The following is an 18,690-nucleotide window of genomic DNA, read 5'->3' on the forward strand; positions in this document are numbered from 1 at the left end:
AATATATTAGATTTTAAAAAATACTGAATACAGCTAGCTGGTCATTCTCCTGTTTTACATTTTATTTAATTTACGAATACGTTTAATTTAAAATTTGTTGATATATGATTTGACAAATTATTTGGTCTCAACACGTCTTAGCTAACCCCACACAAAACCACTTAGAGATTATTTTGAGGTTCCACGAAAAAATAAAATTGTTGTGTGTATAGAGAATATACATTAAAACCAAATAAAAATAAACCTGTATATATTAATACCATAGGATAGCTACTAATTCTACGAGCTGTGGGCCTTGAGTGCTGGTGTTCATATAACTTTCTTAAGTTTGCTTGATATAATTTTCATATTGCGTATCTGAAAAAATAAATAAGTAATAATAAAATATTTGTTTGAAGTTCAGTAAAAGTAGTTTGATTCACTTATTACCTGGTGATTCTTTCTCTGCAGATATAAACCATTTGAATATATTTTCAAAATCGTTCGTGTTAATGTTTTCTACCCAAATTATAAAGGGTTTCTGTTTATTATGAAAACATGGATACATTTATAATAAGTGCTCAAAATATTTATATATTTTCTTAATATATTAAAATATAAAATAAATTGTATTTTCTATTAGAAGACTTATATTAAAAATAACAAAGTTGTAATAACAAGTTTAAAATAATTACAAAATTGCAATTTTTGAAATTGAAAAGCAGGTAATTTCATATAAAATACTATTAGTGTGATTGCACGAATACTTGTTGAATACCAAATCCATAAATTCAATTTCGCTTTCAGAAACAACTAAACATCAAATTTGGGCAAACACGAACAAAACATCTCATATAATATTAACAATATATTTATGAACAAATTGACTAATTTTAAATAAATTATGAGTGGCCCTGTGTTGTGTAAGATATGTAGTATTTATTCAGTATTTTTGGATATTTTTTGTGGTTTTTCGGCAACACTGCGCGACGGTCACGCCTTTGTATTGTATTTATATTCATTCGTTAAACGACGCTCGTCCAAAAAGGCAGAAAATGTGGAAATTCGTTGATGAACAGTGGTGAAAAGTGCGTGGAGTCATTCGCTTCTATTTATCGTGGCTAATTCCTTTTCGCAGCCAATTTTTCTTATTTTTTTTTCTTAAGATGTCAGTAACAAGTTGTCGGTCAATAAAAGTGCCAGTTTATTTTCCGCATAATAAAGGCTACTAAAGCCTAATTTTTTTGTCTGTGATTTATTTTTTTTATATTAAGTGCGCCGACGCGCCAGAAGTTTATATTCTGTTTTTATGTTTTCCCCTTAAAACGAAACGTGACTAGTTTGTTTTAAATTGGTGTGCAACGAAAACAAGAAGAAGCTGAAGAAGAGGGCGGAGAGGAGAGGAAGCAGAAGAAAAAGAGCAACAGTCAAGTGAATTAGTTTTTTTTTTCGTCCATGCCGTCGCTGCCGACGTCGACGCCGTTGCGCCGCCGCATTTAGTCATTGCATCAGTGTGTGCGAGTGTGTGTGTGGGAGAGAGAGCGAGTGGGAGAGCAAGGGCGGAGTAAAAGTAAATGCGTGCAATTAGCATTTAATGCAATCACCATTAACCGCCCACTATTGTAATTTATATTACCCTAGTACCTTTACTTTACACATACACCTACACACAGACACCTGCTCAGCTAGTGGTAGTGCAAATATGAAGTGCAAAAAGCGGCGGCAACAACAATTGTCTGTTAATTGCTGGATATTTCGTAATGCAGCAACAATAACAACGGTAGCAAACCGTAATGCCACAGTGGAGCCTCGCTAATCGAATCGTTGGTCATATTAACCAAATTAGTTATTTGTTTGCATTGAATTTACATTTCATATTTTAACTTCTAAATCTCGATAGATTTGCATTAATTGCTTGCGTGTTCAATAGCAGGGAGCGCCCACTGTACTTGTAGTGAAGCGCCGTTACAGCCACAAATGCGTGTGAGTGTGATTTTATATATATATGTGTGTGTGTGTCTGCATTAAATCACACACTTGCAGCGCTCATGCACACGCACTTGTACTTGTGCGTGGCTCACATTTCCATAGCCAGCCGCTTCCCCCTCCACGCTCATTGTTGCTCATCACCTGCAGCTTTCGCTTCTGCTTCTTCTCCCTCTCCTACCGTCGGTGCGCGCATACACATGCACGCATGTGCCGTTACAAATTCGCTTGGGCATAAATCAATCAATTTTTCGTGCATTCGCCGGCGATTGTTAATGGAAATCGTATTAGAAAACAACAATTACAATGGGCCCACATCTGCCGCTCTCGCTCTCGATCGCGCTCATCATTGCTCTCCCGTTTCCCGTTACAGAGAGTGCAATACAAGTGCAATATTAATTAAGTAATAGAGGAAACGTAATATGCGTGTGCAATACAAACAAATGACCATGTAACGGCCAACAGAAATGTATATGCAATACAAAAATATATACATGTGTAAAACAATAAGCGCAAAACACCGCCCATCCCCGCTCGAAAAGTAAAACCAGCAATCTGCGAAACCTTCGACCATCATTGGGTTTTACTGTACTTGAAAATGGACTGTGCCACGCGAAAACAACAACAATTACGGGCACATCATCAGCAGCAACAAATACAAATACAAATACAACGACAAACATATGGACGAAAGCGGCGGCAATTACAAAAACAACACCACAACCACCACCACTACTACCACCACAATCAACAACAACAACAAAAACATTTCGTGTGGCTTGTTGTTGGCATTTTGACAATTTTTTTGGCTCAGGTGAGTGAGAAAAAAAATGAAGGAAAAGAAACAACAACAAAACATAGTGATAAAGATAAAGCGACAGGTAAACCCACAAAGTTAGTTACCTTTATGATTTTGGGGGAAATTCGTTGGGAAAATTCTGAGGACTCCTAATGATGGTGCAGTGTTGTAAAAAATATGCATATTTCCACTAATTACAATGCAGATTTCATAGAGTTGCCAACAACACAGGCAATTTGCTAACTATCTTGGAATGTTTTTTTTCTGTTTTTATTTTTTTCGAAAATTACAAGCCAACTATTTTCCAAGTTTTAGTGGCAGAAAATGTCTTAACTGGGTTTTTGATTCGCTGAGTGCGTTTTAGGAACTCGTTTGGCCGGTTCTAGTTGGGATTTTGGCTGGGTGTTATGTTATTTTAATATGAACTCGCTCAACCGCTCACTAAAATTGAACTAAAATCACGATAAATCCAGATTTCATATAAAACCGATCAGTTTCATATAAATATTTAATGTGTTTAATGCTCCAAACCTGGTTTACTTGTTATCTGATTAAATTTCGGTAGCAATAGTTTGATTAAAACGCCGCTTGCAGAGCTCGAAATCTTTAAAAACAAATTAGAAGCGCACTGTATTTCTAAATTTAAAATGCGCTGATTAAATTTTATTTTGATGGGTGATTTGTGGGCCTATTCCAGTGATTATTCCTTGTTTTATTGCCTGACTTTTTTTTTTACCTCGTTCACAAAACTCGTTTCATTTCGTTTCGTTTTGCATTGTTGTCGCATTGTTTCAACGCAAACGAAAGACAATAAAAACAAAATCCCAACCACCGCAACGCAACAAGTAAAAAGTTAAAAAAAAAAAACAGATGAAAACACTAAAAAGCGAACGCAAGTTAAACTCAAGGTTGGTTCTGATGACGCTGTCATCGCAACTTCCTCACTCAGAAAAAATTTCAATACGCTTTTCGAGCGATTCCGATTCGTAAACTGTTTCTATGCTTAAAATAAAACAAAAAAACTAGAGATGGCAAACTTGTATCTTTGCTGCTGCAGTTTCTTTGTATCTTTGTATCTCAGATGCACAACAAAGTTGTCCCTGATTTGGCAGTTTCTTTGGCCACAACAACTTCAATGTGCACTACTGCTGTGTTAGTTTTTTCCACATGCTTCATATTCATAACTACTCACGTGTATCTGTGACTTTGGCTTTCATTTTATCTGGGCAATGCCGCGATTGCGGATCGCGGGTCATTACGTGCCGGCTTATCGCCCCAACTTGGAACTTGGCCGAAAGTATTCGTATTACTAAGCGTCCCAAACATACAAATGCGAAAATGTTTATAAAAAAAAAAAAACAAAAAAAAAATGCCAGCGAAGAAGAGTGGCGATGACATCAGCCAGGTTTTCGTGATCACTTTATTTACTACGGGCCAAAAGAGAGCGGGGCGTAACCACAAAATGTGTAAATTTGACTGATTTCGACTGAAAAATGGTTTGTTTCGAAAATTCCCATTTGATTTGATTGGGCTCTGTTTTTGCATTTAATTGTCCTCAAATCGTTTGCACTTCTTTGGGCCTAATGAAAGCATTTAATACCTAAATCCTTTGTTGTTCCAAGGCAGCCTGAAGTGAGTAAACTCAATTAGAATCGAGCAGATGGAGTACAAAGTGCCGGCAATTAAGCCACCCTTTTGTATCCACATAATATTGGAATTGTGTCAAGTGGTTTTCCATTTGGGGGTGTGGTGATGTGTTGAGGGAAATTAAGCAAAGCACCATCGAGAATAACGAAATTAGAGTCGGAAAACTATACAATTTCTTTGTTTACAATTGCTAGGATCGATGTAAAATTAACTTGCGCTCAATTAATGGAAATTGTGCGTTCTTTTCCACTTGTTTAGTTTGTTCAGTTTTCCTTGCTGGATTCTCTCGAGATGCCACTGTCTCGTCCACTTTCTTGTGGGTGCTTCTTTTTATTGGGTTTTTTTTATTCTTTGGTGCCTGGTTGTTGGCACCTCCACTCCGTTTGCCGTTCACTTTATGGTTTTGTGCCTATTGGCCATTGTTTATGTGGCAGCTGCAGAGGAGCAGCAGTAGAATCAGTTTGGAGTACTTACAACTAATTGGCATGCGGGTGGAGTTGGGCCAAGTGGAGCACACACCCATTGGAATGCTGGAATTTCACGTGGCCATAGGCACCGCCTCACCTGTCCAGTGAACTTTCGTAGAAGAATCTGCAAATCTGCTGCTTTCTCCGCGCCGAAGACAGGAGATTGAAAATAAAATAAGACAGGAAGCGAATTTCGCATGCCAAGTGACAACTCAAAACAGAGAATCGGTGAGGAGAGTAAACATATATGCATACATATACTATATATATGCATATCCATTTATGGCTTGTTAATCTCTATTTGCACTTGACTATAGACCCCATCAATTGAAGTGTTGGTGGCGGGGTATGTTATGGTGAGGGGGGGTAATGGAGGGGGTTGTAGGGGGGTGGAGGTGGCGGCTTCTTAAAATAGCCACATCACATGCTTGGGGTCCCACATCATTATTTATCCACTGGAGGCAGATGAACTCTTAGCCCGTTTGGCAATCGAAAGCAGTCGCTTTTTGGAAACACACTCTATACTCTACACTCAATACTCTATACTCTATACTCTATACTCTACACTCTATACTCTATACTCTATACTCTATACTCTATACTCTATACTCTACACTCTATACTCTATACTCTATACTCTATACTCTATACTCTATACTCTATACTCTATACTCTATTCTATACTCTATACTCTATACTCTATACTCTATACTCTATACTCTATACTCTATACTCTATACTCTATACTCTATACTCTATACTCTATACTCTATACTCTATACTCTATACTCTATACTCTATACTCTATACTCTATACTCTATACTCTATACTCTATACTCTATACTCTATACTCTATACTCTATATCTTTCTATACTCTATACTCTATACTCTATACTCTATACTCTATACTCTATACTCTATACTCTATACTCTATACTCTATACTCTATACTCTATACTCTATACTCTATACTCTATACTCTATACTCTATACTCTATACTCTATACTCTATACTCTATACTCTATATTCTATACTCTATACTCTATAATTTGCATATGATCAAAACTCCAGCTGTAGCATGACTCTTCCCCAGTTTAGTGCTATCTTTGCCCTATCCGGTTTCACTTCGCGCTGGTTTGACTGACTGACTGACTTATATAAACCTATAACAATTTGTTGCTGCATCGCTGGCGCTGGTTAAGTGCCCATTTATCAATATAATTATTGTTTTGTTAAACACTTTTCTGATCCGCGGAGTGGGGCTTTACATATATACATATGTACATGCCACATTTGCGACGCCATGACTTCTAGCTAATTTTTGTGCTGATTTGCTGATCTCCAATTATTTTCGTTCGTTAATCGCTGTACCGAATTCTCTCTTTCTCTCTGTGTTCTGACAAAGCAACTACTACTAATTAATTGATATTAATTGCGGGGCCAACACAAAAAACTGGGCCAACTCGACCCGAACAGAAAGGCCAACAACAAAATAGCAACAAATAGCAACAAATAACCAGCTAGCTGGAAAAAAAGATTTGCTTGGCCAAAATAAGTTAAAGTTACAGGTGGATTGTGGAGGGGGAGGGGGGTTTCCACATAAAACGACAATTTGTTTATTGAACACAAAAATATGGGTACGACAAAAAGGTAAAAAATAAATGTTTAAAAAAAGGAGACACAACGCACGACAAAAATTGAAGCAAAATTCGAGAGAAGCTTTTGGCTCACCTAACTGGTTTTTGATTTTGGTTTTGAATTGGATTTGTATTTTATTTGGACTTTTTTGCCTGCGAGCTCTCCATCTCTCTTGCACGCACATAAAAATAATTAGCAAACAACCTACAGCGTTTTATACTTGGGGCAAAGGAAAAATAAATAAAAAATAAGACGAAAAATCGCACATTCACAAGAAAAACAAGCCTTAAATTCGATCTCACGCATTCCACGTTTGCGATTTCAATTTGCGTTGCGTTTATTTTTTATGCCGCCCGGTTTCATTTCGATTTATGCGATATTTTCGCACTGGCTTCATATTCATTCGTTCAAATAGTTTAGTGGAAAACTATTACAAGCGAGCTTAATTTATTTAAGCAATTATGAGGATTCAACAAAGTGGCACTTTGTTCACTTAAAGTTCAATGGAATATTCCTGTGGGCGGCGAGACTAGAACACGCTGTCTATCGATAATTCATTACGCACTCTAAATTACATATACTTTAATCCCCAACTTTCCCAAAAAAAAAAAAAATATCTGAGGCTTAGCAAAAAAATAAAAGTGAAAGGCAGGTCCGAATAACAACATGAAACCAAATCCAACTTAAATTGTCAATCAAATTGGCTTAACCCAAATGTAAGTAAGTGTCGATTAAAGAAACGATCGTGTGTGCAAATAAATCGAAATAATCGATTGCACCAAAGCAAAGACTAATCGATGTACAAAGGAAGTATTTAGTCGGTGTCATTTAATTTTATGCAAGCTATGCTATTATCTTATGATTTCAAATCGATAACATGTTACAAAATTAATCTACAATTATCGATGGTTTGCAGTGTAAAATATTTGTATTTCGATTAGAAAACAATGTTAAAATGGAGCACTCTACCAAGTAATTAAACTTATTATTTAATTTGCATTCCAAAAATAGTTTTTGCTTTTTTTCTACACACCTTACATACATTAGCTAAATCGTTTCAGTTCATATGATGACGATTACTCTTTGGCTTCCGTCCCATCACTGTCATAATCATGCCCATCATCCTAATTATGACCATTAGTATGATCATTTAGGCTTAAAGGTCATATTCATTTGCCGAATTGAAGGACAAAAAGCGGTTGGGGGGCGTGATCAGAGGTGTCGCTGATAAAAGGGGGGCCATTAATGTGAAAAATGGGCGGCTGATCGCTTTTGGCTCGATTTGCCTAAAAACCACTTTAACTTCCGTTTTCACATGCAATTTGCCATTGTTATTGCTCGTTTTTTTTTTTTTTTTTTTTTTTTTTTAAGTTGGAAATTGCATGTGACATGCAATAGCAGCCCCAGCACTGCTGGAATCGAATTAAGAAATCATATTCAAATTGCATATGCACTTCGAGCGTAGGAAAATCTGTTTTTCCTACCATTCAGCACTGCTGCCCATTCAATTTTCAGTCCATTTTCCGGATTCCGGATGTTTTCCAGCATGATCGGAATCTACAACTCCCTGCACATTTAAAAAAATTTTTTTTATTTTTTTTTTTTATTATAATCTACTACTTTTTCGGGTAGACCCAGAAATTCGATATCTCGTATCCGTTGCGCTGCTGACGTCAGCATTTGCCTAATGTCCGAATAACGTTGCAAACGTGATCAGCGTCATTATCATTCATATATGTGGATATGCTATACTATATATCAGCCGTCAGATGATCGGACCATCGGAAATTAACAAGTTGCGGGCAGAGACAAAAAACAATAAAAAAAATATAATAAGCAACAAATAGATCGCCAGCGGCTAATTTGATTTTTGCATTATATTTTTTATGGCCAAACTGCACTTTATGTGGCTAATTATCAGCCACCATAGATGTTAACTGCGCACTTATAGCATCTTAATTGGACGCTCTTCGGAATAAATCACCAGATTTAAGCAATTTTGCATAAACACCACTCCACCCACTCACAAGTAGTAGATCTAAACATTTATCCACTGAAATAGGATTGCGAAACGCTACGATTACGGAATGGGTAATCCAACACTGGACATTCCCGAAGGCACCAAGAAATCGATCAGGTTCGCAGTTTTTCGATGGTCAGACAGGAAATGCGATCGAAGTGCTACGATTTCCGCCAAAGAAATGCCAATCCCGAAGTATGGTAAACAGATATTTGTGTATAGAATTTTCCTTTTGCATACGCATACCTAACCCGTAACCCGAACTGAACGCAAAAGGGTACAGAAATGCGAGGAGTAGCCAATGTGTGTGTGTTTTTCCTGCTGCATTTCGCTGGAAACAACAACGCACGAGGTCGTCCCGGGGCGGTGGAAAAACCCATCATCACAGTGATGGCCACTCTGGGATTGCGGAGGCCGCTCATTGAAGATAACTGGATGTCGGGGCCGGGCACACATGGTGATCCATGTGGGTTCGTGGACTCGCTGGCTAGCCTTATGCAATGCCAATTTCAATAGCTGCACACAGCACGAGATGCACTCACTCAATGGCAGCCAAACGGAACCCTCGTGAATCACTTTCGCTGGCATTGTGCCAAGTGTGGTGATACACTCATGATCTGGTGATGATGATGAACTGGTTGATTTCACGCTCTTATCGCTCAATACGCTTATTGATATGCCAATAGGCCGGAGTGCGTTATCTCGCTGATTAATGCGGAATTGCACCGATGTTAGGATGTAGGTCAGTTTGGAGGTGGGCGCTGGGGATGTCTGGACTGGACTGAATGACGATTGATATACCCTTGTGGTGGATTCACGGGCAGACTCAATTGCATGCCTCAATTCACTGCAGCTGTAATCATCGCACACAGTGCCAAATAATGTAGGACTTGGACTAGAACTATTGGCTTATTCATCGGCAGTCCGTGATTTGTTTCACTTAAGTATTGAGATTTACGTTTACTTTGTGTCAAGCAAAAAACCTTCGCTGGGCGTAATTGCTGCGGTTAGCACTTGATTTATTTGTTCAGTTCTAATTAAACTGTTTTTAAGATTATTTATAGACGCTATTAACCGCAACTGGGGAGCTTTTTGTTTTTGTGTTGCTTGGTCTTTTATGGCTTGTATCTGTATGTGATTTCCAACTTTTTACCTAATATATACTATATAAATATAGGAGAAAAATGGGTTGACAAATTGTAATTTACTCTCCGTTCTTTTTATTTTTAGCACGCAAATGCCGCTGATCTAGTGATAAATGTTCCAAATGCGAGCAGCAACGCCAACGCCTTCTACAGAATCGACTACAGTCCGCCCTTTGGCTTCCCGGAGCCGAACACCACGATCCCGGCCAGCGATATTGGCAAGGACATCAAGTTCTCGAGGGCTCTGCCGGGCACGGAGTACAACTTTTGGCTGTACTACACGAACTCCACGCATCGGGAGCAGCTTACCTGGACGGTGAACATAACGACAGGTGGGTGTCATTGGATTTGTTGGATTTGAATGCAACTAACTAATTGATAATGTTTCGCTTTCGGCGGACAGCTCCCGATCCGCCGGCCAATCTGAGCGTGCAGCTGCGGTCCAGCAAGAGTGCGTTCATAACGTGGCGACCGCCGGGATCGGGTCGTTACTCGGGATTCCGGATCCGGGTGCTGGGCCTCACGGATCTGCCGTTCGAGCGCAGCTACTCGCTGGAAGGCAACGAAACGCTGCAGCTATCGGCCAAGGAACTGACACCCGGGGGCAGCTACCAGGTCCAGGCGTACTCCGTCTACCAGGGCAAGGAATCGGTGGCCTACACGAGCCGCAACTTCACCACAAGTAAGTCGGGACAGAGGACAGGAACGCGTAGTCCGCACCGCAGGTGCAACTTCTAGTGCACCAGCGCATACGCAAATATCCGGTTAATCGAATATGCTGGCAATAACTGCAAGCCGTAATCCGGTGATGGGCCATGACTAACTAACATATGTTTAATTCCACTTGTCTCACCTTGTATCCATAATAATGCTCTCAAGTCGCCGGGAATCTGAAAGTCTGAGCAGCCCGAAGGTAACCCTCTCTTTACGCACCCAACTAAATCCCTAATTTCCCAAGCGTTTTACTAGTTTGTTTTGCGTTAATAAAAGGTTGCGATGCCAGTTAATTAGTATTTCATTCGAAGCGCTTTTAAGCAGTGGCGCCCAATTCGATGTGAAAATTGTAATGATTGGATAGATCGGAGATTAGTAGATTGTTCCTCGCCATTGGTTCAGGATTTGGGGACCACTGTGCCGGGCGTATTGCGTCTTTATTTCTCCCAATGTTTTGTCGTCGAAATTCGAAAAAGTATTTGTTCCTTCTTGTATATAATTTTATTTATTTATTTGAAATCTGTACATAGCCTTTACATAGTATATCGTTTAATTATTTAACTTTTCATGTTACTTTTTTGTTTTTTGATCTTTTTTTTTTGGCTTAAATGTATTGTAGACTAACCCAAACACACACCTATTAATCGACTCACCTTAGCTGTTAGTTTAGTTACCCATTTACCCAAGACTCATTGCATCTCGAAATCCCTCTCTGCCCGCTGCATCTTCCTTAAACGCGCAGAGCCCAACACGCCCGGGAAGTTCATTGTGTGGTTCCGGAATGAGACGACCCTCCTGGTGCTGTGGCAGCCGCCGTTTCCGGCTGGAATCTACACCCACTACAGGGTATCCATAACGCCGGACGACGCCATCCAGAGTGTGCTGTACGTGGAACGGGAGGGTGAACCGCCGGGACCGGCACAGGCGGCCTTCAAAGGTCTCGTTCCCGGCAGGGAGTACAATATCTCGGTGCAGACGGTTTCCGAGGATGAAACATCGTCGGTTCCAACGACAGCCAGATATCTAACGGTACCGGAGCGCGTGCTGAATGTCACCTTCGACGAGGCCTATACCACATCGAGTTCCTTTCGCGTGAGATGGGAGCCGCCGCGAACCTACAGCGAATTCGATGCCTACCAGGTGATGCTCTCCACGTCGCGTAGGATATTTAATGTGCCACGCGCAGCGGACAGCGATTCGGTGTACTTCGACTATCCGGATGTCTTGGAGCCAGGTCGCACCTACGAGGTGGTGGTCAAGACGATTGCGGACAATGTGAATTCGTGGCCAGCCAGCGGAGAGGTCACTCTGCGTCCACGGCCAGTGCGCAGTCTGGGCGGATTCCTCGACGATCGCAGCAATGCTCTGCACATATCGTGGGAGCCGGCGGAAACGGGACGACAGGACTCGTATCGAATTAGGTGAGTAATACTGAAAAGATTAGTTACACTAAATACCTAATAACAAATAACACATCTTACCTACGTTAGCTACCATGAGCAGACGAACGCCAGCGAGGTGCCGGCACCGTTTCCGGTTGCCGCCGAATCCCAAATCACAACGAATCTCACGGAGTACACACTGGACTCGCTGCTGGCAGGACGCCGCTATCTGATCGCCGTGCAGGCCCTGTCCAAGGGTGTGGCCTCCAATGCCAGCGACATAACGCGCTACACACGTCCGGCGGCGCCACTTATCCAGGAACTGAGGAGCATCGATCAGGGCCTCATGCTCAGCTGGCGGAGCGATGTGAACTCTCGCCAGGATCGCTACGAGGTGCACTACCAGCGCAATGGAACGCGCGAGGAGCGTACTATGGCCACTAATGAGACAAGTCTGACGATACACTACCTGCACCCGGGATCCGGCTATGAGGTGAAGGTGCACGCCATCAGCCACGGAGTGCGAAGCGAACCGCACTCCTACTTTCAAGCAGTTTGTAAGTATTTAACTTCTTTAAAACAGGGATTACGGAAAGTTCCACTTTAGCAATCTGATATCGGGTTCCCATACTTTGTTGCAGTGCTAGAATTTGATTGAACTTGACAGCTATATTGATATATGTCCCCCATTAAATGTGAATTTAAGTCTTCTATTGAGCTTTATGGCCGCTAATTAGTGGACGGTCAAACGGGTTGTGGCATAACCCCTTGATTTTGTGTTTCCCAAGATTAACTGCCAGTTATAGAGGTGTTTAGTTTACAATGTATACTTTAATGTATTTGAAAACACCGCGTGACCAATAAAATATTTGCTCTATACCTCGATAGTTCCCAAGCCGCCTCAGAATCTCACCCTGCAGACAGTGCATACGAATCTAGTGGTGCTTCACTGGCAGCCGCCGGAGGGCAGCGACTTCAGTGAGTATGTGGTGCGCTACCGCACGGATGCCTCGCCCTGGCAGCGGATATCCGGATTGCACGAGAACGAGGCGAGGATCAAGGACATGCACTATGGCGAACGGTACCTGGTGCAGGTGAACACCGTGAGCTTTGGCGTCGAGAGTCCCCATCCGCTCGAGCTGAATGTGACGATGCCACCGCAGCCGGTGTCGAATGTGGTGCCATTGGTAGATTCGCGTAATCTCACCCTGGAGTGGCCGAGACCCGATGGCCATGTGGATTTCTACACGCTCAAGTGGTGGCCCACCGATGAGGAGGACCGTGTGGAGTTCAAGAATGTTACCCAGTTGGAGGATTGTGAGTAGATACCACCCTATGCGCTCAGTTTTCCATCTAATCTAATCGCATCTACATTTTTCAGTGAGCTCTCCCAGCGTTCGGATACCCATTGAAGATCTGTCGCCAGGTCGCCAGTATCGCTTCGAGGTTCAAGCCAGTTCCAATGGCATTCGTTCCGGGACTACCCATCTGTCCACTCGCACCATGCCACTGATCCAATCCGATGTGTTCATCGCCAATGCGGGGCACGAACAGGGTCAGGATGAGACCATTACCCTTAGTTACACACCCACTCCGGCGGACAGCACTCGCTTCGATATCTACCGCTTTTCGATGGGCGATCCGACGATCAAGGATAAGGAAAAACTGGCCAACGATACGGAACGCAAGCTGAGCTTCTCGGGACTGACGCCTGGCAAGCTGTACAACGTGACCGTGTGGACAGTGAGTGGCGGAGTGGCCAGTTTGCCGGTTCAACGGCTATATCGCCTGCATCCGCTGCCCATCAGTGATTTGAAGGCCATCCAGGTGGCTGCTCGAGAGATAACGCTACATTGGACAGCACCTGCTGGGGAATATACTGATTTTGAACTGCAATACCTTAGTGCAGATGAGGAGTCACCACAACTGCTTCAGAATGTGACCAAGAATACAGAGATCACGCTGCAGGGCTTGCGCCCGTATCACAATTACACATTCACCGTGGTGGTGCGATCGGGCTCCATCCAGGGCGCGGATTCCGCCGAAGTTTCCGTCAGCACCCTGATGCGCAGCAGTGCTCCCATCTCGGCCAGCTACCAAACACTGACTGCTCCGCCCGGAAAAGTCGAATACTTCCAGCCCAGTGATGTGCAGCCTGGTGAGGTTACCTTCGAGTGGAGTCTGGAACCCGCCGAACAGCATGGACCCATCGATTACTTCCGCATTATATGCCAAAATGCCGACGATGCAGCGGATGTGTCAAGCTACGAATTCCCGGTGAATGCTACCCAGGGGAAGATTGATGGCTTGGTACCCGGCAACCATTACATATTCCGAATACAAGCCAAGTCGGCTTTGGGCTACGGTGCCGAAAGGGAGCACATCCAAACAATGCCCATACTAGCACCTCCGGTTCCGGAGCCGAGTGTAACCCCACTGGAAGTGAGCAGGACCAGTAGCACCATCGAGATTAGTTTCCGCCAGGGTTACTTCTCCAACGCACATGGCATGGTAAGATCCTATACGATAATCATAGCCGAGGATGTGGGCAAAAATGCTTCCGGACTGGAGATGCCCAGCTGGCAGGATGTGCAGGCATACACCGTGTGGCTGCCTTACCAGGCAATAGAGCCATACAACCCATTCCTGACCAGCAACGGCAGCAGAAAGAACAGTCTGGAGGCAGAGCACTTTACGATAGGAACGGCCAACTGCGAGAAACATCAGGCGGGCTACTGCAATGGTCCGCTGCGGGCTGGAACCACCTATAGGATTAAGATTCGCGCCTTTACGGATGAGGACAAGTTCACGGACACGGTGTACAGTTCGCCGATAACCACCGAACGCAGTGATACCGTCATAGTGGCGGCTACCGTTTCGGCTGTGCTGCTGGTGGCAATGGTGCTTGCGGTGGTCTACTGTCAGCACCGCTGCCAACTGATTCGTCGCGCCTCCAAGTTGGCCCGCATGCAGGACGAGCTGGCCGCCCTGCCCGAGGGCTATATCACGCCCAACCGACCTGTCCATGTGAAAGACTTCTCAGAGCACTACAGGATCATGTCGGCCGATTCGGACTTTCGTTTCAGCGAGGAGTTCGAGGAGCTGAAGCATGTGGGCCGCGATCAGGCCTGCAGCTTCGCCAATCTGCCCTGCAATCGGCCCAAGAACCGGTTTACCAATATCCTGCCCTACGACCATTCCCGCTTTAAGCTCCAGCCAGTGGACGATGACGATGGTTCGGATTACATTAATGCGAACTACATGCCGGGACACAATTCGCCGCGCGAGTTTATCGTCACCCAGGGACCGTTGCACTCGACGCGCGAGGAATTCTGGCGGATGTGCTGGGAGAGCAACTCCAGGGCGATTGTCATGCTGACGCGCTGCTTCGAGAAGGGTCGCGAGAAGTGCGATCAGTACTGGCCCGTGGATCGGGTGGCCATGTTCTACGGGGACATCAAGGTGCAGTTGATTATCGACACGCACTACCACGACTGGAGCATATCAGAGTTTATGGTCTCAAGGGTGAGTTGTTTACCATTGACATTGCATGTCCATTTTTCATACTTTTGTTTTGCAGAACTGCGAGTCGCGTATAATGCGTCACTTCCACTTCACCACATGGCCGGACTTTGGGGTTCCAGAGCCGCCGCAGTCGCTGGTGCGCTTCGTGCGCGCCTTCCGCGATGTCATCGGCACGGATATGCGTCCCATCATCGTCCATTGCAGCGCCGGAGTGGGCAGATCGGGCACATTTATAGCCCTCGATCGCATCCTGCAGCACATTCACAAGTCAGACTACGTGGACATCTTTGGCATCGTGTTTGCCATGCGAAAAGGTGCGATATTACTGATATTTTGATCTTTTCGCCTTGACATAATGATTTTTCATGATTTTAGAGCGCGTTTTCATGGTGCAAACGGAGCAGCAGTACGTGTGCATCCATCAGTGTCTGCTGGCGGTGCTGGAGGGCAAGGAGCACCTGCTGGCCGATTCGCTCGAGCTGCACGCCAACGATGGCTACGAAGGTGAGTTGTAGGATTGTTCTTTTTTTGGCCAGACTCAGAACTGTTCTATTCTCCCTCATTTTTATCTGATTTTTCTCTATTTTCACTCTCTTTGCGGATCAAGTTTTATAAATATTACTTGCTGATTGATTAATCTTAATCTGTAACTATTTGAACACACAATCTGGATACGGGCTATATAATAATTTGTAATTTGGTGGTGCTTCTTATTTTTAATTTGATATTGAGTTTCTGTGGCTGCGGTTCACCTAGAGGTTCTACATTAATTTATCTGAGATTGTAACTAACCAAAAATGTTAAATAATTTATTTTCTTCTTTCTTTTCACAATCATTCACAAACACCCATCACACAACTAAAACACGATTGTAAATCACACAAAAATCGCCTAACCTACACATTTTCATATGCTTCTACTCCTGCAAACGAATTGAAATTGAAAAACTCGAATCCGATCAAAAACACCGAAAAAAACCACAAAAAAAGTGACTAAAATTTACTTAGAGCGCCAGCCACAAACGAAAATGGGAACCTTGCCCATACGAGCTTCTCTGGCCATGGCCGAGAAACTGGACGCGGATTTAATGACCAACAAGGATGAGGTTGAGGATCAGGAGCAGCAGCAACTGCAGCTAGCCACGGAAGAAAAGCCAAAGGGTAGCAATGACGATGAAGAAGACGATGACGACGACGACGACGAAGACGAAGACGATGACCAGCAGCCGTTGAACAATGAAACGACGGCCACCTTGTCATCGGCCAGCTGCAGCAGCAGCACCCATGACGTGCATGTGGTTCTCCAGGAGGCGATAGAACACCCCAAGCAAGAGCAGGAACAGTCCCATGCAGATACCGAATCTGAGACCACGGACTCAGATGACGATGATGAGGATGGGGATGGGAAGGTGGCCAAGGATGGGGCTGTCGCCGATGAGGATGGCTGGTGGTATTGATAGAAAAGTCGACTTTTTAGGTTTGTACCCACAAAAACAACAACACAAAACAACACAGACCCAAAACTGTATGTTCCATATCCAAAATTACTGCTTTAACTCGCTTTTGCCCCCGACTAAACAAAAAAAAAAAAAACAAACGCAAAATTCTAACCGCACACTGGAAAGTGAACTAACTAACATTGACACATCAACACGGTTATGGGTTGAAAGACAAACAAAACATTAGATATTGCATCGAAAGACCAAAAGAGAGACAAATTTAAAATCCCCACTAGCCTGTTTCAGTCCATGTGTTATGTTCTCGCATCCGAACATCGGTGGTGTCACAGCACGATTTCTAATCGATCCTTGCACTTTTCCAGATGACGAAGGCATAGCTGAGACGGGAATCTGAGGATGCTTGCTGCGGGAACATCTACATATGATATATAGTACCTATAGTTATTTTTTTTACTATACTATACGTAAAATCTGCCTGTGATGTGCTGGATGTGATTTGTCTACGAAGTGGCACTCGGAGTTGCTGTCAAATGAGTTGAGTTTGTTGCCCTTATTCTGCGGAGGATCGTCGGTCGATCGTCGGTGGATCCATCCGGGGGATAATGGACGCGCTTCTTGGCCTGTGCCATGTGTGCGAGTACGCCGCACCGCCTGTTTGCCATAGAGCTAAGCTAGCTAGCCCGCTTATTTAATGTAATGCCGCCAAACTAGACCAAACCAACAAGAGCGTAAACTTAAGCTTCAGGTTTAACAATCTGCTACCTATTTTTGTATCTGTCCTGTATCCCTGTACCTACTATATATAACTACCTAAAAAAAAACATATTACCCTTTGCTCTGTCGTGTTGTGTATAGATTTGTACATTTGTTACCACTTAGTGTGCGCGTCGATCGATATTATGACCATACTATGTTTACCATTACCACTATGACTATTACTCTAAACGATTGTGTATTATTTTATTATATAGTTTATATAGCCTAGTTACGTTTTATCGATAGACTTTAGACCACGATTAGTCAGCGAAATGTTGGCTCTAACTGCATGCAGCTTTCCATTTGAACTTTCCGTTGGCCATCAAGTCTCGAAATAACCAAGCGATTCCATCGGATCTGTCCGAAGCAGCATTAGTACAGTACAGTACACTGCAGTTAAAGTTATTAGCATTTATTTTACTATATTTTATTATATGATATTGTATTGTATTGTATTTTTTTAGATGTGCATCTACACAAGATCAATAAATTTATATTGAGAACATGAACAAAAAACAAACCTCGTTTCATTTACGTGGGCGGGTTGTTGTTGTTTTTTCTTTTCCAGCGGGGCGAAAACCTGGCGAATGGCGAGATTTCTGATTTTCGGATACCAGGCGAACAGAATCGATCAGCAGGTGGAGAACGCTAGGGATGGGCGATTCAAATAAGTGCCAGGAGCTTTCGTGCCTAACGGACAAAGTTCGTGACACGACCGGAGAAACAGCGAGATTTGCCATCTCTAGGCGTTGCAGTTTAAATTTATCGACGGGCACCATCTACCGTTTCTGTTTGCCTGGTATTTAGCGTCGGCAAAACTGGCAGTTTTGGCCGAAAAAATTGGTTGCGGCGTTCAAATATGAAGCAAATTGGTGATTTTTCCATTGCAAGTACCAGGCGAACAGAAATGTCAGCAGGTGACCAGCGATCAGTTGCGTTGGTCTCCTAACGGTTGTTTTCCAAAAAGCTGACGGCCATTAATGTCGCAGCCCAAAAGTATGCAATGCTTTTTAGCGATTAAAGAAGACGACATGAAAGTAGCTTTTTGGAGAGAATGAGAGAGAGAGAGAGAGAGAGGAGAGCTTAAAAAGTGTAACAAAACTGTTGGAAAAAAGCTTTCAAGACAACTCAAAGCTCAAATGAAAACTAATTCTTTTGATTTTATTGAAT

At 43.0% G+C, this 18,690-nt stretch overlaps 1 protein-coding gene across 6 annotated transcripts; it reads left to right on the top strand.

The window, feature by feature from the left end:
* Positions 1–936: 936 nt before the first annotated feature.
* Positions 937–17,491, top strand: LOC6725140 (tyrosine-protein phosphatase 10D). 6 transcript variants are annotated; one of them, XM_016173433.3, is made up of 12 exons: positions 937–1,067; positions 2,339–2,779; positions 9,770–10,016; positions 10,088–10,366; positions 11,141–11,819; positions 11,889–12,337; positions 12,669–13,097; positions 13,162–15,305; positions 15,361–15,619; positions 15,681–15,809; positions 16,295–16,781; positions 17,127–17,491. In XM_016173433.3, exons 2-11 carry the CDS (start codon positions 2,564–2,566, stop codon positions 16,759–16,761), a joined length of 5,298 nt encoding a protein of 1,765 aa, XP_016038114.1. In that variant the 5' UTR covers positions 937–1,067; positions 2,339–2,563; the 3' UTR covers positions 16,762–16,781; positions 17,127–17,491. The 6 variants fall into 6 exon arrangements, with proteins under 6 accessions (XP_016038114.1, XP_016038113.1, XP_016038115.1 ...); XM_016173432.3 differs by having other exon boundaries at positions 16,313–16,781; XM_016173430.3 differs by having other exon boundaries at positions 942–1,147.
* The last annotated feature ends 1,199 nt before the right edge of the window (positions 17,492–18,690 follow it).

This window comes from Drosophila simulans, chromosome X (assembly GCF_016746395.2).
Source record: "Drosophila simulans strain w501 chromosome X, Prin_Dsim_3.1, whole genome shotgun sequence".
In the NCBI taxonomy this organism is placed as follows: Eukaryota; Metazoa; Arthropoda; class Insecta; order Diptera; family Drosophilidae; genus Drosophila; species Drosophila simulans.